The sequence below is a fragment of the Scyliorhinus torazame genome, chromosome 21 (genome assembly GCF_047496885.1).
Source record: "Scyliorhinus torazame isolate Kashiwa2021f chromosome 21, sScyTor2.1, whole genome shotgun sequence".
Taxonomy (NCBI): domain Eukaryota; kingdom Metazoa; phylum Chordata; class Chondrichthyes; order Carcharhiniformes; family Scyliorhinidae; genus Scyliorhinus; species Scyliorhinus torazame.
Genome location: NC_092727.1, coordinates 76,427,384 through 76,453,694, shown reverse-complemented (window position 1 = coordinate 76,453,694; position 26,311 = coordinate 76,427,384). Strand labels below are relative to the sequence as shown.

At 43.3% G+C, this 26,311-nt stretch overlaps 1 protein-coding gene across 19 annotated transcripts in view; it reads left to right on the top strand.

Annotated features, from left to right (window-relative positions):
- Positions 1-26,311, top strand: part of tanc2a (tetratricopeptide repeat, ankyrin repeat and coiled-coil containing 2a) — a 1,428,811-nt gene that overhangs the window by 1,342,801 nt on the left and 59,699 nt on the right. For all 19 annotated transcript variants that reach the window (XR_011937462.1, XM_072486954.1, XM_072486971.1 and 16 more), the window contains 4 exons: positions 8,971-9,104; positions 9,218-9,341; positions 18,414-18,589; positions 19,508-19,640. Coding sequence is in view for 18 of the 19 variants with exons in the window: in XM_072486954.1 (XP_072343055.1) it covers positions 8,971-9,104; positions 9,218-9,341; positions 18,414-18,589; positions 19,508-19,640 (567 nt within the window). In the remaining variant the exon portion in view is untranslated. The remainder of the gene's footprint in view (positions 1-8,970; positions 9,105-9,217; positions 9,342-18,413; positions 18,590-19,507; positions 19,641-26,311) is intronic.

Genomic DNA, 26,311 nt, shown 5'->3' with positions numbered 1-26,311 from the left:
ATAACTCTGATATTCATGTTTTCACACATATCCCTAAAATCATCATTAGCAAATTCTCCCCCATTGTCCGAAAGGAATTTTGCCGGTGGACCCATTCCTGTCCCTATCCATTTTTTCACGATTTGATCCAGAATTACTCTCTTTTCTTGACTTCGTACAATCGTTGATTGACTAAATCTGGTTGCTAAATCTACAAAATGCAAAATAAATATATTATTTGCTTTATCCCAGATCTTAAGGTCCCTGGCCACAATGTCGTTAAAATCCCTGGCCAAAGGTAGAGTTACTATCGGTCGTGCTGGTGTCCTTCTGTACTTCCTACAAACTTCACAGCGGTCACTATCTTTTTCCTCTTCTGACTCTTCCGTGTCATGTGTCGCTTCAAACACTCTATCATAACGAGGTGGACAGTTGAAAGCATAATGGTATTGAGAGTCACATCGAAAACATTGATTTATCATGCCCCTTGCATTTCTGGGGTTCATCTTCCTATTGTAGGCTGTAACTGGGTTTCTGTCTTCATAATTTCCTTGTCTCGGTCTCCGTCTATAGTCTTGAGCCCTGTTCGTAGCCATACGATTTCGCCATCCTGTTACTACTGTATCTTCCATAAGCCTTACTGCAGGCTGACCTATTTGGGTCATCAGAGCCATCGGAATCGAATGTTTCCCCAGAAGCTTTTGTAAAGCTTTTGTCATCTGTTCGAATAAGGTATCCGTATCAGTAAACTGAACTCCTGTCAAAACCAGGAGCCTATCCATGTTGCTCACTCTAGCACAGTCAAGTAATTTAAAGACCAACACAGACTGTGGAAATTCCAGATTGTGTTTCTGCAGCCTTTTATATAGTCTGCCAAATTCCATTATATAGTCTTCCATGGAGATATCCTCCATTTTGCAGAACTTATCAAAATCCGACCATGCTTCATACGCACTTAACAAGTCATCTTTCTTATAAATCTTATCCATATAATGTAATAAAGTCTCCAGACCTCCTTCTGAGTCTAACTCTTCCAATTCCAGCTCAGAAAGCACTTTGTTTCGGATTTTACTGCCATATGGTAGAGAAAGAGCCAATGCTATACCTTGTTTTCTCTTTCCCAAAACAGTTACTTTAGTCTACATAACTACTGCACTTCTCCATTGGTCGTACGATTCCTTTTCAGAAAATAAGGGAGGATAGACGTACCCAGCCAACTTTATCCTCGGTTCAGCCATAAATCCCTTCTATTTTTTTTCTTTTCTCACTCACTCCTTGGTTTGATCTGGAAAAGTTGTATCTTTCAACCCTTCACATTTACACAGCAACCATCCTCTGCTACCAATTGTTAGCCGTTTTAGTTACTGTGATATGAAGAGTCTAAAGTTCTTGTTCCTTTTCACCAAACACTATTTATTCCACTGCCACAGCCTCTGCACAAAACTCTTAACAACACACCACCTGCCAGAGGCCACCTGAAGCCCCTTTACATATCAGTGTCAATTAATGGATACTTGACATAAATGAGACAACTAATTGCAATGTCTCTTAACCCATTACTTAACAGGGGACGGGGGGGGGGGGGGGTGGTCTGTTTTATTTTTGTTTGTCTATACTGGAGGATCTGAGGGGGTGTATATATTTGCTATGTTTGCTATGTATTTCGGCTGGTGTTAATTTATTATTTATGAATCGGGGGGAGGGGGGCATTGGGTTGTTTTGTTTGGTATTTAATTCTGTTGGGTTCCTTTTACATTTTGTTGTTGATATTTTGTGAAAACTTTAATAAAAATTATTTTTTTAAACTAAATAAATAAAGTCCGTCACCTTCTCACTGGGTAATGAACCAGGACAGGTGTTAGATTTGGAGATAAGTGAGCACTTTGGTGATAGTGACCACAATTCGATTATGTTTACTATAATAATGGAAAGGGATAGGTCTATACCACAGGGCAAGAGTTATATCTGGGGGAAAGGCAATTATGATGCGATGAGGCAAGACTTAGGATGCATCAGATGGAGAGGAAAGCTGCAGGGGATGGGCACAATGGAAATGTGGAGCTTGTTCAAGGAACAGCTACTGCGTGTCCTTGATAAGTATGTACCTGTCAGGCAGGGAGGAAGTGGTCGAGCAAGGGAACCGTGGTTTACTAAAGCAGTTGAAACACTTGTCAAGAGGAAGAAGGAGGCTTATGTTAAGATGAGACATGAAGGTTCAGTTAGGGCGCTCAAGAGTTACAAGTTAGCTAGGAAGGACCTAAAGAGAGAGCTAAGAAGAGCCAGGGGGGACATGAGAAGTCTTTGGCAGGTAGGATCAAGGATAACCCTCAAGCTTTCTATAGATATGTCAAGAATAAACGAATGACTAGGGTAAGAGTAGGGCCAGTCAAGGACAGTAGTGGGAAGTTGTGCTTGGAGTCCGAGGAGATAGGAGAGGTGCCAAATGAATATTTTTCGTTAGTATTCACACAGGAAAAAGACAATGTTGTCGAGGAGAATACTGAGATTCAGGCTACTAGACTAGAAGGGCTTGAGTTTCATAAGGAGGAGGTGTTAGCAATTCTGGAAAGGGTGAAAATAGATAAGTCCCCTGGGCCGGATGGGATTTATCCTAGGATTCTTTGGGAAGCTAGGGAGGAGATTGCTGAGCCTTTGGTTTTGATCTTTAAGTCATCTATGTTTACAGGAATAGTGCCAGAAGACTGGAGGATAGCAAATGTTGTCCCCTTGTTCTAGAAGAGGAGTAGAGACAACCCCGGTAACTATAGACCAGTGAGCCTTACTTCTGTTGTGGGCAAAATCTTGGAAAGGTTTATGAGCGATAGGATGTATAATCATCTGGAAAGGAATAATTTGATTAAAGATAGTCAACACGGTTTTGTGAAGGATAGGTCGTGCCTCTCAAACCTTACTGAGTTCTTTGAGAAGGTGACCAAACAGGTGGATGAGGGTAAAGCAGTTGATGTGGTGTACATGGATTTCAGTATAGCATTTGATAAGGTTCCCCACGGTAGGCTACTGCAGAAAATACGGAGGCATGGGATTCAGGGTGATTTAGCAGTTTGGATCAGAAATTGGCTAGCTGGAAGACGACAAAGGGTGGTGGTTGATGGGAAATGTTCAGACTGGAGTCCAGTTACTAGTGGTGTACCACAAGGACCTGTTTTGGTGCCACTGCTATTTGTCATTTTTATAAATGACCTGGAGGAGGGCGTAGAAGGATGGGTGAGTAAATTTGCAGATGATACTAAAGTCGGTGGAGTTGTGGACAGTGCGGAAGGATGTTACAAGTTACAGAGGGACATAGATAAGCTGCAGCGCTGGGCTGAGAGGTGGCAAATGGAGTTTAATGCAGAAAAGTGTGAGGTGATTCATTTTGGAAGGAATAACAGGAAGACAGAGTACTGGGCTAATGGTAAGATTCTTGGCAGTGTGGATGAGCAGAGAGATCTTGATGTCCATGTACATAGATCCCTGAAAGTTGCCACCCAGGTTGAGAGGGTTGTTGAGAAGGCGTATGGTGTGTTAGCTTTTATTGGTAGAGGGATTGAGTTTCGGAGCCATGAGGTCATGTTGCAGCTGTACAAAACTCTGGTGCGGCCGCATTTGGGGTATTGCGTGCAATTCTGGTCACCGCATTATAGGAAGGATGTGGAAGCATTGGAAAGGGTGCAGAGGTGATTACCACAATGTTGCCTGGTATGGAGGGAAGATCTTATGAGGAAAGGCTGAGGGACTTGAGGCTGTTTTCATTTGAGAGCAGAAGGTTAAGAGGTGACTTAATTGAGGCATACAAGATGATCAGAGGATTGGATAGGGTGGACAGTGAGAGTCTTTTTCCTCGGATGGTGATGTCTAGCACGAGGGGCCATAGCTTTAAATTGAGGGGCGATAGATATAAGACAGAAGTCAGAGGTAGGTTCTTTACTCAGAGAGTAGTAAGGGCGTGGAATGCCCTGCCTGCAACAGTAGTGGACTCGCCAACACTAAGGGCGTTCAAATGGTCATTGGATAGACATATGGACGATAAGGGAATAATGTAGATGGGCTTTAGAGTGGTTTCACAGGTCGGCGCAACATCGAGGGCCGAAGGGCCTGTACTACGCTGTAATGTTCTATGTTCTCTGGTGTGTCAAAATAAAGCTCCTGTTTCTATTATTATTATTATTATGGAATGTCACCCACAGGTGGGCTGGGTATAAAACTCCAAACTTCACCCCCTTCGCAAAGAGGACAGCATTTATCCAGTTGAACCTGGCCCTTCTCTTCACCAACTCTGCACCCAGGTCTTGGTAGATCCACAGCTCACTCCCTTCCCAGGCACACTTCTTGGTCTGCCTCACCCATCATAGGATCTTTTCCTTCTCCAAAAAGTGACGCAGCCGCAGCACCATCGCCCTCAGTGGCTTCCCCACCTGCAGCTCCTCCTGAGCGCCGATCAAAGGCCCCCTCCCCCATCAACTTCTCCAACATACGCACCACATACTTAGCGGTCTCCGCACCTTCAGTGCCTTCAGGCATCCCAATAATCCTCACGTTTTGCATCCTAGAGCGGGTCTCCAGGTCTCCCAACTTCTCCCTCAGCCTTTTCTGGCCGCCAACGAGGCAATCTGATCCTCGTGCTTCCCTCATCGCCGCCTCCACTTTCTGAATCGCCCGGTCCTGGGATTTTAGCTCTGCTCAGTCGAGCAGTTCAATCCCAATTTTCAATGGCTCCACCACCTTGACCAAGCCTTCCATGGCCTCTTTCCTCTGCTACTGGAACTTGTTTAAGAACTCCATCAGCTACTCCGTTGACCACTGGGCAGGCAACGTGCCCCCCACTTGCCCTCTGCTATCTTTATGCACCTCGAAAGCTCTCCTGCTCCAATTGCTCTTTGTTTATCATGGCACTCCTCATCCACTGATCCATGCACCAGCCACACCAGAGGAGTATTCCGTTCCCTGGGCACTCCTGCACCTTTTGTCCTCAAATACGATGGGGAAAGACCGAAAAAATCCACCTTGAACGGGAGACACCAAATGTGTGACCACTCACTCCATGGCTACCATCAAAAGTCAGAATAATATTTTACATGTGTTCTTTCATGAAATGCTCACTGAGCACAGAAATGTTGCTGATCGCGTTAAATCAGATTAGTGGTTTTCATTGTGTCCGAAATTCTTTAATCATGGAAAATGATCATAGAATCATAGAATTTACAGTGCAGAAGGAGGCCATTCGGCCCATCGAGTGTGCACCAGCCATTACAAAGAGCATCCTACTGAAGCCCATGTATTTACCCTATCCCAGTAACCCAGACCTAACATTATTTCGACACTAAGGGCAATTTATCATGGCCGATCCACCTAACCTGCATGTCTTTGGACTGTGGGAGGAAACCGGAGGAATCCCACGCAGACACTGGGAGAACGTGCAGACTCCGCACAGACAGTGACCCAAGCCGGGAATCACACCTGGAACCCTGGAGCTGTGAAACAACTGTGCTAACGACTATGCTGCCAAAATGATTGATCTTCAAGAACTAGGAACATTGTGGAATAATTTGTGCTTTTTAAAAGACACTATCCCCTAAAAGGTTAATGCAAGAACTCTGGTTTCTGCTCTTCCCGGAAAAGTCAGCATTTTACAAAAAAGGTAATTAAGCAGTTTCAAAAAAGCTGGAAACCTCTTGACCCCAGCGGACTGGAGGGTCACATGGTGGTTTATGACTTTGAAAAAAAGTTGTGCTTTGAAAACTATGCTTAAAAGCTGGTAGGCTATTTCATTTAAATATATGCTGTGACTGTGGAATAGTGGACTAGAGATAGACAATGCGCTCTTTCATTTCGGTCATAACAATTGCTAGAGACAGTAAATTTTGCAAGCATGGTTGAAAACCTGAGTATTCTTTAAGGCAAAGAATGATCAGATGGAGATGCCAGCATTTCCAAGGATCAGCAGATATTCACCACGATACCACCAAGGATCAAAAATAAAAATTCCCCTCCATTTAATTCTGTATTTCACAATGTATCTTTGATGCTGGTGGCTCCATCTTGGGCACCGCCTGGAATACAATTAGGAAATATGCACATCGGTTAGTCAGTCAGTATCTAAATGAGAAAAATTGATAAATATTTCAACCCTCACGGATCTCGCACAATTCCTTATCCTCTGTGGTTTTGTCAGATAAGTACTTTTACCTTCCAACAGGATTTGTTAAATGCATTATATAAATATAAGAGTTTGTTGGGTGTGTCAAAGCTTCTGCTGACATCAAAAACATGAGAGAAAAGTTTGAACAAATATTACAGTACCTTAATCATAAAGTCAACTTACGGTCTTGAAGTAATAGTAAGGTTATATGCCTTCGTGTTTATCCATACTGTGAGTATTGTTGGATGGGTTAATTCATTTTTCTGTTGATAGAGGCCATCTTAATGGACATCAAGTCATGATGATTAATATGTGCGATGGGTACATACATTCGGCTTCATCATATAAACTTAATCACAGCAATTTTGCTGAACAGGATCATGATATGGCCAACATACATTTATTTTATTCTGCTTTTTAACTGTCTTGTTAGTCCCCGCCCCAGTATTTTTCCACATCTGTAATTTTTGAGCATTGACTTCAGTGTGGCTAGGCCAGTGATCCAGCCCCAGTATTATAACCTTCCTCATACTTAAACTCCATTAAATCGTATTACAGAAAAAGGTTATTCAGTCCATTATGCCTGTGATAGTTCTTTGAAACAACTATCAGATTAATCCCACACCTCCTAGCCCTGCAATTTTTTCCCTTCAAATGTTCCCTTTTGAGCATTACTGTTGAATCTCCGTCTATCACCCTTTCGGATCATAGCTTACTGAGAAAAAATAATATCATGTTGCTTCTAGTTCTTTTGTTTATCAGCTTCAATCTGTATGGTTTGGTTAATGACCCTTTTGCCAATGGAAACAGGTTTACCTTATTAACTCTATCAAAGCCCTTCATGATTTTGAATACCTCTATCAAATATCTCTGTAAGCTTCTCCGTTCTAAAGAGAACAAACCCAGACTCTCCAGTTTCTCCACATAACTGAATTCCTTCAACCCTGGTATAATTCTGGTAAACTTTTTTTCATCCTCCCTAAGGCCATGGATCTTTTCTAAAGTGGAGTACCCAGAATTGAACACAGTACTTTGAATGAGGCGTGACTAGTATTTTATGAAGGTTTAGCACAATTTTCTTGCATTTGTAGTCGAAGATATATTCATAAAGACAAGAATCCATGAGTCTGCCCATTTCATCAGTCTGTCTTTGTCCTCCTGATGTCTGTTACTTCATCGTCATTGTTTTCGACATTTCAAAGTTCCATGACATCTGAAAACTTTGAAATTCTTCCCTCTATACCCAAGTCCAGGCCATTAATGTGTATTAAAAAAAGCAGTGGTCCTAATACCACCCCAACCTCACCCACCACCTGAAAAACAGTCACTCATCACCACTCTGCTTCTTGTCCCATTCCTTTTACTATCCATGATGCCACTATCGTTTTAATCAGTATTCCCTAGGTTTGCTAACACATCTGTTGTGTGGCACTTGTTAAGTGCCTGTGTTTATCCAATTTTTACATTACTTCATCAAATAAAATATTCAAGTTAGCCAATTAGGTTTTGCCTTGAACATATCCATGTTGGCTTCCATCAACTAGCCCATATTTTTCCAAGTATAAATTAATGTTGATCCGAAACTAAGAATTTCTGTACCACTGATGGTAGTCTGATTAGCCAGTAGCATCTGGGTTTATCCATCTCATTTTTTAAGAACAAGACTGTAACATTTGTATTCCTGAAGGCTTGTGGCACCATTCCCCAAATCTAAGAGGATTGGTAGATTGTGGCTGGAGCCTATGTAATTTCCACTCTTTCTCTCAATAACCTTGTGTGCATCCCATCGGGAACAGGTGACGTTTCTACTTTGGGGACTATGAATGTTTTAAGTACCTCCTCTCTATCTATTTTTATCCTATTCTGTGTTGCCACAACCTCTTGCTTTCCTGCTACATTGGCAGCACCTCTAGGGCAGGTGTAAAATGCTGCCATTTTAATTTTCTCCCAGCCAAAGAGATCACTTTCACTCCATTATCAACTATCAGAACAATATGGGTTTTTTTGGCAACATGTAGAAAACATTTAACTTAGATGTAAAAGTGCATTTGTTACTCAATGGTAGTAGTATCACTTTTGTAAAGTGTTTTGTTGTATAATTCAGAAGAAGGCTTGTTTATGGTGATAGACCCTGAGATATGTTGTAAACCTCTGGTATTAATCAAATCGATTTTCTTCATGGAAGGTACAGAAGTAAGCAATGCAGGTGGTTCTGGGTGTCAGGAATTTAAGCGATGAGAGAAAGTTAATTGAGCTTATTTTCTTTAAAAAAAAGAGGAGACTAAGTGATCAAAATGGCGAGCATGAAGAGGATTGGAAGTTAATCCAAGAATTTTAGTTTACTGTGGTAAGGGGATCAAAGTAACAAACTACAAAAGTTTTTTAAAAATTAGGAATAAGACAGATAGTGGGCAGAATATTTTTCTTTAAAAAGGAATACATTACCAGGAAGTCTGTTCAAGTAAATAATAGTAAGAAGTCTTAGAACACCAGGTTAAAGTCCGACAGGTTTGTTTTGAATCACTAGCTTTTGGAGAACTGCACCTGAGGAAGGAGCAGTGCTCCGAAAGCTAGTGATTCAAAACAAGCCTGTTGGACTTTAACCTGGTGTTGTAAGACTTCCAACTGTGCTCACCCCAGTCCAAGCCCGGCATCTCCACATCAAGTAAATAATGGAAGACATTTCAGGAAGCAAGCTGATGTCTCTCCTGAAAATGAATGAATTGAGCAATATGACAAGAAGGAGAGGAGGTGGGGCTGAAATCTTTCAAATTCTGGGATAGATTGGTTGGATTGATATATTCTGCAGAATTTTTCTGCATTTCTGAAATTCTGTGTTTGTCCGTTCTCAGCGCTGACTGCTGCAGCTGGACGAGGCAAGCTGGAAGTGTGCAGATTGCTATTGGAACAAGGAGCAGCAGTGTCACAGTCCAACCGACGTGGGATTGTCCCACTGTTCAGTGCTGTGAGACAAGGACACTGGCAGGTGAGCTGATTACATCAGTCTCTTGCCCATTTATGAAAATTCTTATCGTTCGCTTTTTCTAAAACTGTCTTCAATAACTGCTTCTAAATGGTCCATGTTGTATGTATTTTTAGATCGTGGATTTACTGTTAACTCATGGTGCAGATGTGAATATGGCAGACAAGCAGGGTAGGACCCCTCTAATGATGGCGGCATCAGAAGGACACCTGGATACAGTGGAGTTCTTGCTTGCTCAAGGTTAGCTTCAGGAATTGACATTCTCAAATATCAATCATTTCATAATTCTTCAAATTTTTAAGTACAAAAATGTTGATGTGAAAGTATGGTCCAGGTTTTCTCCAGCGGATGCGACAAGCCATTGGCCACCAGCAGGATCTTTCAGTCCTGCCAAAGTCAATGGGCTTTTGTGTGGCTCACCTGCCCTGTCGCTGGGGAACCCGCCACGAGGGGTCGACTTCGGCTAGACCAGAATACCCCGCTGGTGAGAGGGGTTGGAAAATCTTGCCCTATGTTGATCATCAAGGTTGATTCACACCAAACTGTGTTGAGCTCCAAGTTAGTGAATAGATTTGTGGGGTTCCCGTATGTTTTGTTGCTTCCCAAATCCATGTTTGAATCGCTCCAATCAGGTTTCCACCCTGACATAGTACAAAACTAGTTCTTATCAAAGTCACAAATGACATCAAATACAATTGTGACACAGGTAAGCTATCACTCTGTCCTTCTCAAGCTGTTTGCAGCACTTGGACATGGTTAACCACACCATCCTCCTCAACGCCTATCAATATTACCTATCTGGGCTGGACTGCACATGCCTGGTCCATTCTTATCTATTTAATCAAGAACAGAGAATCACCTCCAGTAGCTTCTGTTCCACTCGCACACCATTACCTCTGGTACTTATTTTTTATCGACATGCTACCATTTGGTGACATCCTTCAAAAGCAGTGCCGGTTTCCACATGTGCCTGACAACAAGTTCTGCCTCACAATCACCACTCTCGGTTTCACCACTGTTTTGAAATTGTCAGACTGCTTGTCCAATACCCAGTGTTAGATGAGCAGAAATTTCCTCCAAGTAAATATTGGGAAAACTGAAGCCATCATCAGTCCCCACTACAAAATACTGTTCTCAAGTCAGTGATTCCATCCCTATCCCTGCAGCTGTCTGAGATGGAATCAGACTGTTTGCAACCTTAGTGTATTGTTTGACCCTGCAATGAGCTTTTGACCGTGTAGCACATCATATCTAAAACTGCCTTTTCCACCTCCATAACATTGCTGACTTCTCCCTCAATGTATGTGCTGCTGGAACCTTCGTTGGTGTCATTTTGACCTCCGGATAAGACTATTTCGTGCCAGCCCTTATACATTATACTCTCTGTTAACTTGAAATCTTCCAAATCTTTCTGCTGGTGCCCGAATTTGTAATAAATCCCTTTCATCCAGTACCTCTCAGCTTAAGCAATGCTTTGATTTTCAAATTCTCATTCTGTTTTCAAATCCCTAGTTGGCCTCGCCCCTCCCAACAATGTAATCTTCTCCAGCCGCACAACTCTGCTCTAATTCTGGTTCTTTATTTTAATCATTGGTGGCCGTGCCTTCAGGTGCCAAAGCCGTAAGCTCTGAAATTCCCTCCCTAAACTTCTCTCTCCCTCGACTTCTCTTTTCCTCTTTAAAGCATTCCTTAAAACTGACCTCTATAATAAATTACTTGCACTAACATTGTCTTATGTGATGTGGAGATGCCGGCGTTGGACTGGGGTGAGCACAGTACGAAGTCATACAACACCAGGTTAAAGTCCAACAGGTTTGTTTCGATGTCACTAGCTTTCGGAGCGCTGCTCCTTCACCTGAGGAAGGAGCAGCGCTCCGAAAGCTAGTGACATCGAAACAAACCTGTTGGACTTTAACCTGGTGTTGTAAGACTTCGTACTATCGTCTTATGTGGCTAAGTGATGATATTTGTTTTAAACCACGTTAGTGAAGCGCTTAAAGAACTTTTTATTACATTAGATGTGCCGTATAAATTCAAAATGTCGTAATGAGTTAAGCCTAATTTACCCCGCCCTACACACACCCTAGACTATGCCCTGAATGTTTCGTCTTTTACTGTAACACAGTTTCTGAGACAATAAGACTGGAGGTTTTCCAAACTGGTAGACGTGGACCAAGCAGGCTGGAAAAATTGGGAAGAATGTCATCAGACAGGTGTTTCCATCACCTTCCCACCTCAATAGCTTTCCCAGGAATTGGTTGACAGAGAGGTTGAGAACCTTTTGGGTGAAACATGCAGTTCATTGGGGCAGTTAAAATATCAACGAAAAAACATTTCATGCTTGCAATAGCTCTTTCCTGTTGGCACATCATGTGCCATGTCAGAGGCTCAGTGAGTTGGAGAAGGCGAGTGTACAGCAGGAAATCATTGAGGACTAAAATGGACATGAATTCTGCAGGTTAAAGGGGGAAAATGACCAGCAATGATTGAAGGCCAGCAGTCAGGGGAGCAACTCTTGAAGCAAATATATTCAGCAAAAGGAACTTGGTGCTATTTCATCGAGAGTAGTTATGCTGGAATCTTCCCAACCACTTGAAGGTGGCTTTGGAGGCGGGGTACTTATAAATTGGTTCCATAACATGTTCCCACCTGTTTGCACTTTTACTGGCAGCAGCTACCCATCTGGCAGTACCAAATAGTCAATTAAGGTGATTAAAAGGACAGGTAGTTTGAAATTTTCCATCCCAATTAAATTTTACAAACTGCACAGGCCCAAAGCTACATGAGCACTTCGACAACTTAGCTGAGGACGCTACACAACGGGAAGCTATTGCCCATTGAAATTGACATCCAGTCATCTGTCTAAAGGGAACAAGCAGCAAGAATGATGTCTCACATAACCAGAGACCTGGTATTGAGGAATCATCATTCTAAGATGGGTGATATAACAAGTGTTGTGGGTGTCAATTCAGGTGCCTTGCACCAACATGGCCTGCACAGACTGCTGAATTAAATGGCGTACCAAGACATGGGGATCCACATATTCAGTGCCCAGAGGAGGAGCAACAGGGCAAGCAGCACATTTACCCACAGAGAGGAGAACAGTACAGAGGCATTGTCTGAGGGACAGAAGGCAGAAGGTGTTACCCTCACTAGAAAGACCCAGCCTTCATGATCTTTCAGAACAGTGGTGCAGCAGAAGGTGACACCTCTCATGGCAGATGCTCAGAGATATATGCAGCCTTTTGGATGATGACCTCGGGTCTCAATGGGCAGGTAGACCTCCAATGCCTGGAGCAGTGAAGGTCACAGTCACCCTGCTATACTGCTAGATCCTGCCGGGCCTCGGCTCCAGACGTGTAGAACTTCATAATCAACCTCCAAAACTGCAGAATGCAGGTGACATATGCCCTGTATGAGAGGGAGTCTGACGATGCCATGTTTTCCACAAATGCAGCAGACACCATAGTGTGGCAACTAGAGGATTTTCACAGTAACTTCATTGCAGTGTTAATGTGAGCCTACTTGTGACACTAATAGATTATTTGGGTGGCACAGTGGTTAACATTGCTGCCTCACAGCTCCAGGGTCCCAGGTTCAATTCTGGCCTTTTTCAGAAACCTGGGTGTGAAATGTGGGTTCTGGCATTTCCCACTAGATGAAGAATCCTCAGAAGTTACCACATTCATATCTCTGGTAGGCAGGTATTAATTTCTTCTTTGGGTGGCCCGGTGGCACAGCAGTTAGCACTGCTGCTTCATAGCTCCAGAGACCAAGTTTGATTCCTGCCTTGGGTCACTGTCTGTGTGGAATTTTCACTTTCTCCCCGTGTCTGCCTGGGTTTCCCCTGGGTGCTCCGGCTTCCTCCCACTGTCCAAAGATGTGCAGGTTATGTGGATTGGCCATGCTAAATTGCCCCTTAGTATCCAAAGATTAGGTGGTGTTGCTGGGTTACAGAGATAGGGTGGTGGCCTGGGCTTAAGTCGGGTGCTCTTTCCAAGGGCCGGTACAGGCTCTGGCCGAATGGCCTCCTGCACTGTAAATTCTATGACTCCATTATTAAATGCAGCCAGTCAGGCTCAGAGGGCTGTGGAATTTGCCTCCATGGCAGGATTCCCTCAGACACAGAGGGCAGATGACTGAACCGATGTGGCCATTAAGATGCATCCAGGGGCATTTGTGAATAGGAAGGAATTCCACTCGCTCATTGTGGAACCCGTATAGTATCTGACGACGCAAGATCCATAAGAAATAAGAGCAAGAGTAGGCTATTTTGTCCCTCGGGCCTGCTATGTCATTCAGTAAGATCATGGATGATCTGATGGTGGCCTTAAATGCACTTTCCTGTCTATCCCCGAAAACCCTTGACACCGTTTATTGATCAAACTTCTGCGGCTTGAATATACTCAGTAACCGAGTCTCCACTGCTCTCTGTGGAAGAGAATCCCAAACCATCTGAGAGAATAAATGTCTCCTCATCTCAGTCTTAAATGGGAGATCATTATTGAACTGTACCCCCGTTTCTAAATATTTCCACGAGGGAAACATCCTCTCAGCATCTACCACATCAAGCCTCCTCAGAATTTTAGTGTTTCAATAAAATCATCTCTCATTCTTATCAACACCAAGAGTAAGGGCCCGATCTGCTCAACCTTTCCTCAAAAGACAACCTATTTATCCCAGGAATCAGCCAAGTGAACCTTCTCTGAACCACTTCCAATGCAAATATATCTCTCCTTCAGTAAGGAGACCAAACCTGCATAGAATACACTTGGTGTGATCTCACCAATGCCCTGCACGCTTTGCAGACTCTTTGTACCCTCCTCACAACTTACTATTTTTGTATTGTTAGCAAATTTGGCTGCAATACAAGCCATTTATATAAACCGTAAACAATTGGGACCCCAACACTAATCCCTACGGCACTCCACTAGTTTTGTTTTGTTCGTTCATGGGGTATGGGTGACACTGGCTGGGCCAGCATTTGTTACTTCTAGGCCATAAGAGTCAACCACATTGCTGTGGATCTGAAGTCACATGAAGGCCAGACCAGGTAAGATGGCAGATTTCCTTCCCTAAAGTGAACCAGATGTTTTTTTACGACAATCAACAATGGTTTCATGGTCATTATTAGACATTTAATTTCAGATTTTTATTGCCGTGGTGGGATTCAAACCCAGGCCCCCCAGAGCAATACCCTGGGCTTCTGGACCACAATAGTCCACTATGTCACCACTTCCCTGCTGGTACATTCTAATGTTTGTATGCCTTGTGCCTTCCTGATACACTCTGGCTACCTTTACCCTGCATTATTTCCTTGTCCTTGCTCTTTAACTTTACAAATCTCCCCTCACATGAAGCCTTTCCACCTCCCAACTCTCTATTTAGTTTACTGCTCTTTCTACAGTTCTGGATATACTATTTACTAGGAAACTGATAGCAATGCGGATTAGGTGAAGGCCATTCCAACGGTACAACCCTCTCTTTTCCCACTACTGGTACCAGTGTCAAATGAATCAAAACCCACTTCTCCCATACCAATCTTTGATCATGTGTGCAAGATTATTTGGGAGTTGCCATAGTGTGCTCAACCTGAGCTTGTTTCAGGATTCTTTACTGTTTATGTCAAAGATCCTCTTATCGGTGTCTCCTGGGTGACAAAGGATGTCCACTAGAGGAATACACCATGACATTAATATGCAAAAGAAGCACATAAATGATACAGCTGCTGTTATGTCTTCATTATGATCACCATCGAGTAGGCCATCAATCTCCTGCAGATCTGGTTGTGGCACCTTGATCACAGTTGAACTGCACCCCAATATGACCCCCCATGAGTATTGCACTATGCACCCTTGGGGGAGGAGAAGGAAGAGGATAATCGGCCGTAGCGGTCTGCTCCTGCTGAGGTGCCTCCAGAAACGTTAACAGAACGACGTGCAGTTTTTTAAAATTAATTTACGCAATCTACTGGCTCGAACAACATTTATTGGCCATCCATAGTACTGCTGCCACCCTTTTCCACAATTTCCACAGCATTCCAATCCCATGGCATTCCAACCCCACTTGTTGGCTCTGCTGCAGTGAGAAAAGTCAGAGAGCCCTGGGGCAGGATACTCCATTTCAGAAACTTAGGTGTTGACACCGGGACTGAATCAGTGGACTTCTATGACAACTTAACCGGCGCCAGTCCCGGAGGAATTCAGATCCATTAATAGCACCGGCGCCAAGATTCCAATGAAAAACGGTATCCGATCTGCCGGGGTCAGGATTGGCACTCGAGAGGCTGACAAGCTGCAGCCATATATTAGCACTCCACTGTTCGGGTACACAGAGGGAGAATTCAGAACGCCCAAATTACCTAACAGCACGTATTTCAGGACTTGTGGGACGAAACCGGAGCACGCGGAGGAAACCCACACAGACACGGGGAGAACGTGCAGATTCCTCACAGACAATGACCCAAGCCGGGAATCGAACGTGGGACCCTGGAGCTATGAAGCAACAGTGCTACAAACTGTGCTACCATGCTGCCCTCTGTTTCCCGCACTACTGGATCAACCTGCTCCAACCACACTCTGAAAGCTCAGCTCCTCTGCAAGTCCAACCATGCCTGTTTAGTGAGGCTGACTGGCCACCTGCCCCCTGCCATCTTTTGGAAAGAGCACCTGTTTATGCGCACACTTCTGTGAATCGAGTGCGTGGTCTTCGCCATCTGCCATCCTATGATCCTCCAGTGTTTGTTCATGCAAATGAGCAGCCCACACAACACAGTGATGACATTGTGCATGTTGCTTTAAATACTTAGCCCGCATTTGGTCTTCTAAGACCTCAATCTCTACCATTTATCATGGACATCAATCTTAGAGGTAGCCTCTTAATTGATGGCCCTGCAAAATTCAATCAGAAAGGTGGTTGGATTGCCAACCCAAAAATGGTACTGCTGCTTCGCCATGGACTAAGTCCGCAATATTCTATCCTAGCAGTCTCAACTAAGTGGTAAAATTGCAGCTGGAGTGGGTAGACTGGCATGGCACCGAATTTTAGAACATAGAATGATACAGCGCAGTACAGGCCCTTCGGCCCACGATGTTGCACCGACATGGGAAGTCAAAAAACAAAAGCCATCTAACCTACACTATGCCATTATCATCCATATGCTTATCCAATAAACTTTTAAATGCCCTCAATGTTGGCGAGTTCACTACTGTTGCAGGTAGGGCATTCCACGGCCTCACCACTCTTTGCGTAAAGAACCTACCTCTGACCTCTGTCCTATATCTATTACGCCTCAGTTTAAGGCTATGTCCCCTCATGCTAGCCATTTCCATCCGCGGGAGAAGGCTCTCACTGTCCACCCTATCTAACCCCCTGTTCATTTTGTATGCCTCTATTAAGTCTCCTCTTAATCTTCTTCTCTCTAACGAAAACAACCTCAAGTCCATCAGCCTTTCCTCATAAGATTTTCCCTCCATACCAGGCAACATCCTGGTAAATCTCCTCTGCACCTGTACCAAAGCTTCCACGTCCTTCCTATAATGAGGTGACCAGAACTGTATGCAATACTCCAAATGCGGCCGTACCAGAGTTTTGTACAGCTGCAACATGACCTCATGACTCCGGAACTCAATCCCTCTACCAATAAAGGCCAAAACTCCATAGGCCTTCTTCACAACCCTATCAACCTGGGTGGCTACTTTCAGGGATCTATGTACATGGACACCGAGATCCCTCTGCTCATCCACACTTCCAAGAATTTTACCATTAGCCAAATATTCCGCATTCCTGTTATTCCTTCCAAAGTGAATCACCTCACACTTCTCTACATTAAACTCCATTTGCCACCTCTCAGCCCAGCTCTGCAGCTTATCTATGTCCCTCTGTAACCTGCAACATCCTTCCGCACAGTCGACAACACCACCGACTTTAGTGTCGTCTGCAAATTTACTCACCCACCCTTCTGCGCCCTCCTCTAGGTCATTGATAAAAATGACAAACAGCAACGGCCCCAGAACAGATCCTTGTGGTACGCCACTTGTAACTGAACTCCATTCTGAACATTTCCCATCAACCACCACCCTCTGTCTTCTTTCAGCTAGCCAATTACTGATCCACATCTCTAAATCACCCTCAATCCCCAGCCTCCGTATTTTCTGCAATAGCCTACCGTGGGGAACCTTATCAAACGCTTTACTGAAATCCATATACACCACATCAACTGCTCTACCCTCATCTACCTGTTCAGTCACCTTCTCAAAGAACTCGATAAGGTTTGTGAGGCATGACCTACCCTTCACAAAGCCATGCTGACTATCCCTGATCATTTTATTCCCAACTAGATGATTATAAATCTTGTCTCTTATAATCCCCTCCAAGACTTTACCCACAACAGACGTGAGGCTCACCGGTCTATAGTTGCCGGGGTTGTCTCTGCTCCCTTCTTGAACAAAGGGACCACATTTGCTATCCTCCAGTCCTCTGGCACTATTCCTGTAGCCAATGATGACATAAAAATCAAAGCCAAAGGCTCAGCAATCTCTTCCCTGGCTTCCCAGAGAATCCTAGGATAAATCCCATCAGGCCCCGGGGACTTATCTATTTTCAGCCTGTCCAGAATTGCCAACACCTCTTCCCTACATACCTCAATGCCATCTATTCTAATAGCCTGTGTCTCAGCATTCTCCTCCACAATATTCTCTTTTTCCTGAGTGAATACTGACGAAAAATATTCATTTAGTATGTCGCCTATCTCTTTAGACTCCACACACAACTTCCCATCCCTGTCCTTGACTGGCCCTACTCTTACCCTAGTCATTCTTTTATTCCTGACATACCTATAGAAAGCTTTTGGGTTTTCCTTGATCCTACCTGCCAAATACTTTTACAGCCCTTGATGCCTACCATCCCATGCCCGCGAAGTTCCGTCTGAAAGTATGCCCTCTGTAATTGTAGTGTCTGCAAACTCTCCTGAAATGGAGTAATTTACTGTGTTTGTAAGAGTAAGACATGTTAATGAAAAACATTCCATTAACCAAAGAGCCAGATCACTTTTCGAATGGCCTGAAAAGGAAGTTAATAATCAGTGCCTTTGTAAGGGAGGTGAGCAGACATGCTCCAGAAAGGTTCTGTATGTTTTATTAATTAATTTGCTTTTCTGAATAGGCCTGCAGTGTCCAGTATATGTTAGTGTTTCAGAATCTGAAGTTGTACGAAGATTCATCAGTGTGTTTTACACTGTCAATGATAAATGAAGGCCGAGATGTCTGCTGGATGCCACACATCTTTCAATTGTGTGTTCTCTGTGTTCTACAGGAGCAGCACTTTCGCTGATGGATAAAGAGGGATTAACTTCCCTCAGTTGGGCATGTCTGAAGGGTCACTTGCCAGTGGTTCAGTCTTTAGTGGAAAGAGGTGCTGCCACAGATCATGCAGATAAAAATGGACGGACACCTCTGGATCTTGCTGCGTTTTATGGTGATGCAGATGTCGTAAGTATCTCAGACATGTGAATAATTTAACTTTCTATGGTAAAAATGTTCTTTGTAGTTTCTTTTGGCATCCTAGAATTTTTCTCTCCATTCCCTCTTCTGACACCAAAGTGTGGAGGGATAAAAGCATGGAAATCAACACTGGCTAGATTACTCGTCTGTTTTTCTCAAATGTCAAATCGTGTTTTCAAATATCTAATGAGACAGAACTGTAAAAAAGGTTACCTCCTTTTATCTGTGAAAATTATATTAATTAGATATTAAAGATAGCAATGTTTTTATGCTCCCCATCACTGTTTAGCTATGTATTGTGTCATGTAAGCAAAACCTTACAACCTCTCTGGCTTAGTAGAGAAATGTGATCTAAATTTGAGAATTAACAGCACCGACTGTTTCGTCGGATCACCGATTTGAGTGACTTTAAAATGGCTGCAAACATTTTAATGTATTTGAGGAGAGGAGATTATGGAATGATATTCTAAAGCTGTGGAGTGGTCAATGTATTATGTTTTTTCATGCTGTGCATCTTGTAGATGGTACACACTGCTGCCACTTTTCGTCTGGTGGAGGGATTGAAAGGTTGTGGAAGGGGTGGCATCAAGATGTTCAGTTACTCTTCCCCTGTATGTCCCCACTCCCTGTATGTTTTTGAGAAGTTTTTGACTCCAGTTTCCATTATCTATATATTTCTCTTTCCTCTTGCCCATTAATTTCTTGATCCTGGCAAGGAAAATTGAGAATTGTCAGGACTATAAAAGATACATATATATATTTATATATATATATATAATATGTATGTATATTTTCCTGACATGATGCTTGTATATCCTTCTTCTATTACTGACCAAATTGATAGATGCTGGATCTAAGATTAACCAGGATATTTAAGTCCTTGATATGTATTTTTTCTCACATTAGGTGCAGTATCTTGTGGATCATGGAGCAATGATTGAACATGTGGACTACAGTGGCATGAGACCCTTGGATAGAGCAGTGGGGTGCCGCAATACAGCAGTGGTGGTCACTCTCCTGAAGAAAGGAGCCAAGATAGGTAGGCCTCTTAGAGACAGTCCCCCCACCCTGCAATGAATGCCTTTTGAGTTATCAGAAACGATTCGCTTTTCGTTAAAAGTGGAAGACTAGGTTTGAAATTGTCTTTTATGGGGCAAATTAAATTTCTATTCACTTCTGCAGGAGATATTTTAAAGAGTCACTACATACATTTTTAGAATCATTCATTCAAATACTATTAATTTAATATTCATAGATTACTTTTCTATCTTGGAAACATTAATATGGAGCAAGATCTACAGCCTTTGGTGTCACATTTGAAAGTAACCCGTGATCATAATTTCATCAGCGTAAATTTAGACTCCAATTTCATGCATCTTATTGTAATATACAGTGCACTGACCTTGAAGTCATTTCAACATTGTAAAACATGACGATATATGGATGTTGATATTCTAGACCAGTCTGGCATGCTGTGACGTGAAACCTAGAGGAGCTTATTTGTCGGCTTAAATTTAGAAAGATAAGCAGGATGCTAGCTTATCTTAAACTTTATATCTGAAACAAGTACAGTAGCATAATCTGATAACTGGATTAATATAATTGGGATTTTTGGATGAAGATATCTGTTCAGAAGACCTGTGTATATAAAAGCACAGTTATGAACCTTAATATTTGTCAGCTGAGTCCAAATGAACCTCTTCTATTCAGAACCACTGAAAATCACTACTGGTAATTAAAACAGCGATGGATAGGTTTCTAGAGGTCACAAAGCTTTCATTTTCCAGCTAATAAGTAATTGTTTTGAGATGTCAATCTATTGGCGCAGGGAAGAATCTCACTGAAACTGCGCTGCTGCAGCAAAATAAAGTTCCACACATGTTGCCATAGATAAAATTACAGAACAGTTAGAGGCCAAGTGAAAGGAAGCCAATGTGCATGGAACTGGTTAAAGTGTAATCTGAGCAGAACCTTTTCAATTCATGTCACATATTCACTATAATTGAAGACGACTTTTCTGGGTGGTTCCATGTGAAATTCCCAGCTGTTACATTTTGCTGGGACAGTGTGAATACACTGCTTCGTTCTGAAGCTGGGAGGAACAGTCAGAAAAGACAAATAATGCCACTTAGTGGCAGCTTACATGACACCATTGGAAAAAACGCTTCAAAAACCCCAGATTGTATAAACATGTATAGAGTATTGTCTGCTTTCTGAAAGTTCTCAAGGTTGCAGATCAGTTTTTATATTAAATTAGATTTTGAATCCAAAATAAAATATATTGGACTTATTGAATTCTTGCTAATAAAACGTTGGTTTGGATTGACTGTAATGTCTTAAATTCTTAAGCATTTTGAAGAGGTTCAGAGTGAAGAGAAACAAGAATGTTTTACTTTGCTGTGAACTGACTAGGAGGAAGATGATTTAAAGAGACATGGTTCTGGGAATGGTGATAGTTCCCAGTTTTCTTAGATATTGTTTATTTTCCGGCCTTATGCTCTCATGACATATATTTACATTCCTGCCTGTATACAACCTCCTGTTGCTATTTTACTCATGAACAAAAGTGTCCAAGCTTCAAGTATACATCGGTCACTAATATTCTTGCTATGCAGCTTTGAGGGCCATGTATGAAGTTCAAGTCTATGTTCCGATTGACTTGTTGAGACCAAGAAATCATGATTCCGATACAAAAGTTATCTACCAATATCTTACCCGTACTAGGCACAACCTTTTCCAATCTCCAGGTCCACAAGTTGAAAAAGACAAACCAGCAAGTAAGAAATATGAGCACAAATAGAACTAAATTTCTGGGCTTTTAGGGCTGAGTAACCCAGACTTTGAGGGCTTCACATGGCCCTTGGATAGCAGTTTGGACACTTCTTTGATCTTATTACTTCCTTCAGTATAATCTGATCTGATGCTTAACACCATGGTGAGAATGAGGATGCAAATCAACTGCCTGTTCCAGAAACATTGGATCCACAAGATCATCAGATTTCTGTCCTTCTGTCATTAGCTTTCTGTACTTTTATGTATTTGTTGACTTACTAACACATTATTTCTGTTGCTGTATACTAATAAAAACATTTTCTGCAATGATAGCCCTGTTTTCCTTTGAGTACATGACATGGTCTTTTGGACATTGGGCCTGTGGTCACCAGAAGTGTATTAGTATTTTCAGGGTAAATTTGAAAGCTACTAGTGCTGTAGATGACGACACAAAAAAAAACTACACAACAGTGACCATGCTTTAAAACATGCACAGGGTATGATAAGGAACCATATAGATGAAGGTTCATTCTTTCTAGCATCACACCTATGTTGGACAATCCCTCTTACCATAGGCAGGTATTGGGGTTGGAATCTAATTCTGCTGTGGCAAGTCCCTCAAACATCTTTCACAATTGCTACAAGAGAGCATAGGTTTAATCCTTTCAGTCGCTGCATCAAAGCCTCCACATGCAAACCTATTGTCGGTGCCCACATACTTGGCTCCAGCTACTTGATCTTTATGCTGCCATAGGGTTTCTTTTCTGCTAAATTGTCTCCTTTCTACACTATTCCTTTCCTCCGGGATACAGTTAACTTCAAACCTTTCTGATATGGAATGATGGATTTGATTTGTTTAGTTGATCAGAGAGTATATTTTACATAGAACATAGAACATGACAGCGCAGTCATGTCGGCCCTTGATGTTGCGCCGACCTGTGAAACCACTCTAAAGCCCATTTACACTATTCCCTTATCGTCCATCTGTCTATCCGATGACCATTTGAATACCCTTCGTGTTGGCGAGTCCACTACTGTTGCAGGCAGGGCATTCCACACCCTTACTACTCTCTGAGTAAAGAACCTACCTCTGACGTCTGTCTTATATCTATCTCCCCTCAATTTAAAGCTATGTCCCCTCGTGCTAGACATCACCATCCGAGGAAAAAGGCTCTCACTGTCCACCCTATCCAATCCTCGGATCATCTTGTATGCCTCAATTAAGTCACCTCTTAACCTTCTTCTCTCTAACGAAAACAGCCTCAAGTCCCTCAGCCTTTCCTCATAAGATGTTCCCTCCATACCAGGCAACATTCTGGTAAATCTCCTCTGCACCCTTTCCAATGCTTCCACATCCTTCCTATAATGCGGTGACCAGAATTGCACGCAATACTCCAAATGCGGCCGCACCAGAGTTTTGTACAGCTGCAACATGACCTCATGGCTCCGAAACTCAATCCCTCTACCAATAAAAGCTAACACACCGTACGCCTTCTTAACAACCCTCTCAACCTGAGTGGCAGCTTTCAGGGATCTATGTACATGGGCACCGAGATCTCTCTGCTCATCCACACTGCCAAGAATCTTACCATTAGCCCAGTACTCTGTCTTCGTGTTATTCCTTCCAAAATGAATCACCTCACACTTTTCTGCATTAAACTCCATTTGCCACCTCTCAGCCCAGCACTGCAGCTTATCTATGTCCCTCTGTAACTTGTAACATCCTTCCGCACTGTCCACAACTCCACCGACTTTAGTGTCATCTGCAAATTTACTCACCCATCCTTCTACGCCCTCCTCCAGGTCATTTATAAAAATGACAACAGCAGTGGCCCCAAAACAGGTCCTTGTGGTACACCACTAGTAACTGGACTCCAGTCTGAACACTTCCCATCAACCACCACCCTTTGTCTTCTTCCATCTAGCCAATTTCTGATCCAAACTGCTAAATCTCCCTGAATCCCATGCTTCCATATTTTCTGCAGTAGCCTACCGTGAGGAACCTTATCAAACGCTTTACTGAAATCCATATACACCACATCAACTGCTTTACCCTCATCCACCTGTTTGGTCACCTTCTCAAAGAACTCAATAAGGTTTGTGAGGCACGACCTACCCTTCACGAAACCGTGTTGACTATGTCTAATCAAATTATTCCTTTCCAGATGATTATACACCCTATAAACCTTTCCAAGATTATGCCCACAACAAAAGTAAGGCTCACTGGTCTATAGTTACCGGGGTTGTCTCTACTCCCCTTCTTGAACAAGGGGACAACATTTGCCATCCTCCAGTCTTCTGGCACTATTCCTGCTGACAAAGATGACTTAAAGATTAAAGGCTCAGCAATCTCCTCCCTAGCTTCCCAAAGAATCCTAGGATAAATCCCATCCGGCCCAGGGGACTTATCTATTTTCACCCTTTCCAGAATTGTTAACACCTCCTCCTTATGAACCTCAAGCCTTTCTAGTCTAGTAGCCTGAATCTCAGTATTCTCCTCGACAACATTGTCTTTTTCCTGTGTGTATACTGACGAAAAGTATTCATTTAGCACCTCTCCTATCTCCTCGGACTCCAAGCACAACTTCCCACTACTGTCCTTGACTGGCCCTACTCTTACCCTAGTCATTCTTTTATTCCTGACATATCGATAGAAAGCTTTAGGGTTATCCTTGATCCTACCTGCCAAAGACTTCTCATGTCCCCTCCTGGCTCTTCTTAGCTCTCTCTTTAGGTCCTTCCTAGCTAACTTGTAACTCTCAAGCGCCCTAACTGAACCTTCATGTCTCATCTTTACATAAGCCTCCTTCTTCCTCTTGACAAGTGTTTCGACTGCCTTAGTAAACCATGGTTCCCTTGCTCGACCACTTCCTCCCTGCCTGACAGGCACATACTTATCAAGGACACGCAGTAGCTGTTCCTTGAACAAGCTCCACATTTCCATTGTGCCTATCTCCTGCAGTTTTCCTCTCCATCCGATGCATCCTAAGTCTTGCCTTATCGCATCATAATTGCCTTTCCCCCAGATATAACTCCTGCCCTGCGGTATATACCTATCCCTTTCCATCACTAAAGTAAACGTAATAGAATTGTGGTCACTATCACCAAAGTGCTCACCTACCTCCAAATCTAACACCTGTCCTGGTTCATTACCCAGTACCAAATCCAATACGGCCTCGCCTCTCGTTGGCCTATCTACATACTGTATCAGGAAATCCTCCTGCACACATTGGATAAAAACAGACCCTTCTAAAGTACCCGAACTATAGCGTTTCCAGTCAATATTTGGAAAGTTAAAGTCCCCCATAACAACTACCCTGTTGCTTTCGCTGCTATCCAGAATCATCTTTGCAATCCTTTCCTCTACATCTCTGGAACTTTTCGGAGGCCTATAGAAAACCCCTAACAGGGTGACCTCTCCTTTCCTGTTTCTAACCTCAGCCCATACTACCTCAGTAGACGAGTCCTCATCAAACGTCCTTTCTGCCACCGTAATACTGTCCTTGACTAACAATGCAACCCCTCCCCCTCTTTTACCACCTTACCTGAGCTTACTGAAATATCTAAACCCCGGCACCTGCAACAACCATTCCTGTCCCTGCTCTATCCATGTCTCCGAAATGGCCACAACATCGAAGTCCCAGGTACCAACCCATGCCGCAAGTTCACCCACCTTATTCCGGATGCTCCTGGCATTGAAGAAGACACACTTTAAACCACTTTCCTGCCTGCCGGTACACTCCTGCAACTTTAAACCCTTACTCATGACCTCACTAATCTCAACCTCCTGTCTCCTGGAGCTACAATTCAGGTTCCCAAGCCCCTGCTGAACTAGTTTAAACCCTCCCGAAGTGCATTAGCAAATTTCCCCCCCAGGATATTGGTACCCCTCTGGTCCAGGTGTAGACCATCCCGTTTGGCGAGGTCCCACCGACCCCAGAATGAGCCCCAGTTATCCAGAAATCTGAAACCCTCCCTCCTGCACCATCCCTGTAGCCACGCGTTCAACTCCTTTCTTTCCCTGTTCCTCATCTCGCTATCACGTGGCACGGGTAACAACCCAGAGATAATAACTCTGTTTGTCCTAGATCTAAGTTTCCACCCTAGATCCCTGAATTCCTGCCTTACATCCCTATCCCTTTTCCTACCTATGTCGTTGGTACCTATGTGGACCACGACTTGGGGCTGCTCCCCCTCCCCCTTAGGGATCCCAAAAACACAATCCGAGACATCACGCACTCTGGCACCTGGGAGGCAACACACCAACCGCGAGTCTCTCTCGTTCCCACAGAATCTCCTATCTATCCCCCTAACTATGGAGTCTCCAATGACTAATGCTCTACTCCTCTCCCCCTTCCCTTCTGAGCAACAGGGACAGACTCTGTGCCAGAGACCTGCACCCCATGGCTTACCCCTGGTAAGTCGTTCCCCCCAACAGTATCCAAAGCGGTATACTTGTTACTAAGGGGAACGACCACAGGTAATTTTGTAGACTTATTCAGGACTTAATAGAACTAAAAATGACACAAACTGTGTGAAGAACTCAAGAACAACAACAGGTGAAGGAGGCCATTTAGTCCATCTTTCCATAGGATCTTCTCATCACAGCATCTGACTGCCTCTCTGAATAAGTCCAGACATTGGGCCTTCAGTATCTTGCCCAGGAGGCCATTCACGATATTAATCATCCTTTCTGTGAAGGCACTGGTTGCCAACGTCAGAGCTGAACTTGCCTTTTCCTAACTTGTACTTGTGTCCTCTGCTTTAAGTGCTCATGATTCAACTTTCTACGTCACCTAGTAACTTGTACACCTTTGCAGGATTCCCTCGCTTTTGCATCTTTCACAGGTGAAGAGTCCATGTTTTTCTCATCATACCTCATAAGCTCTGTTCTTTGGGCAAATGTCAATTAGGTATTTGACACCAGGCCTGCTTCAT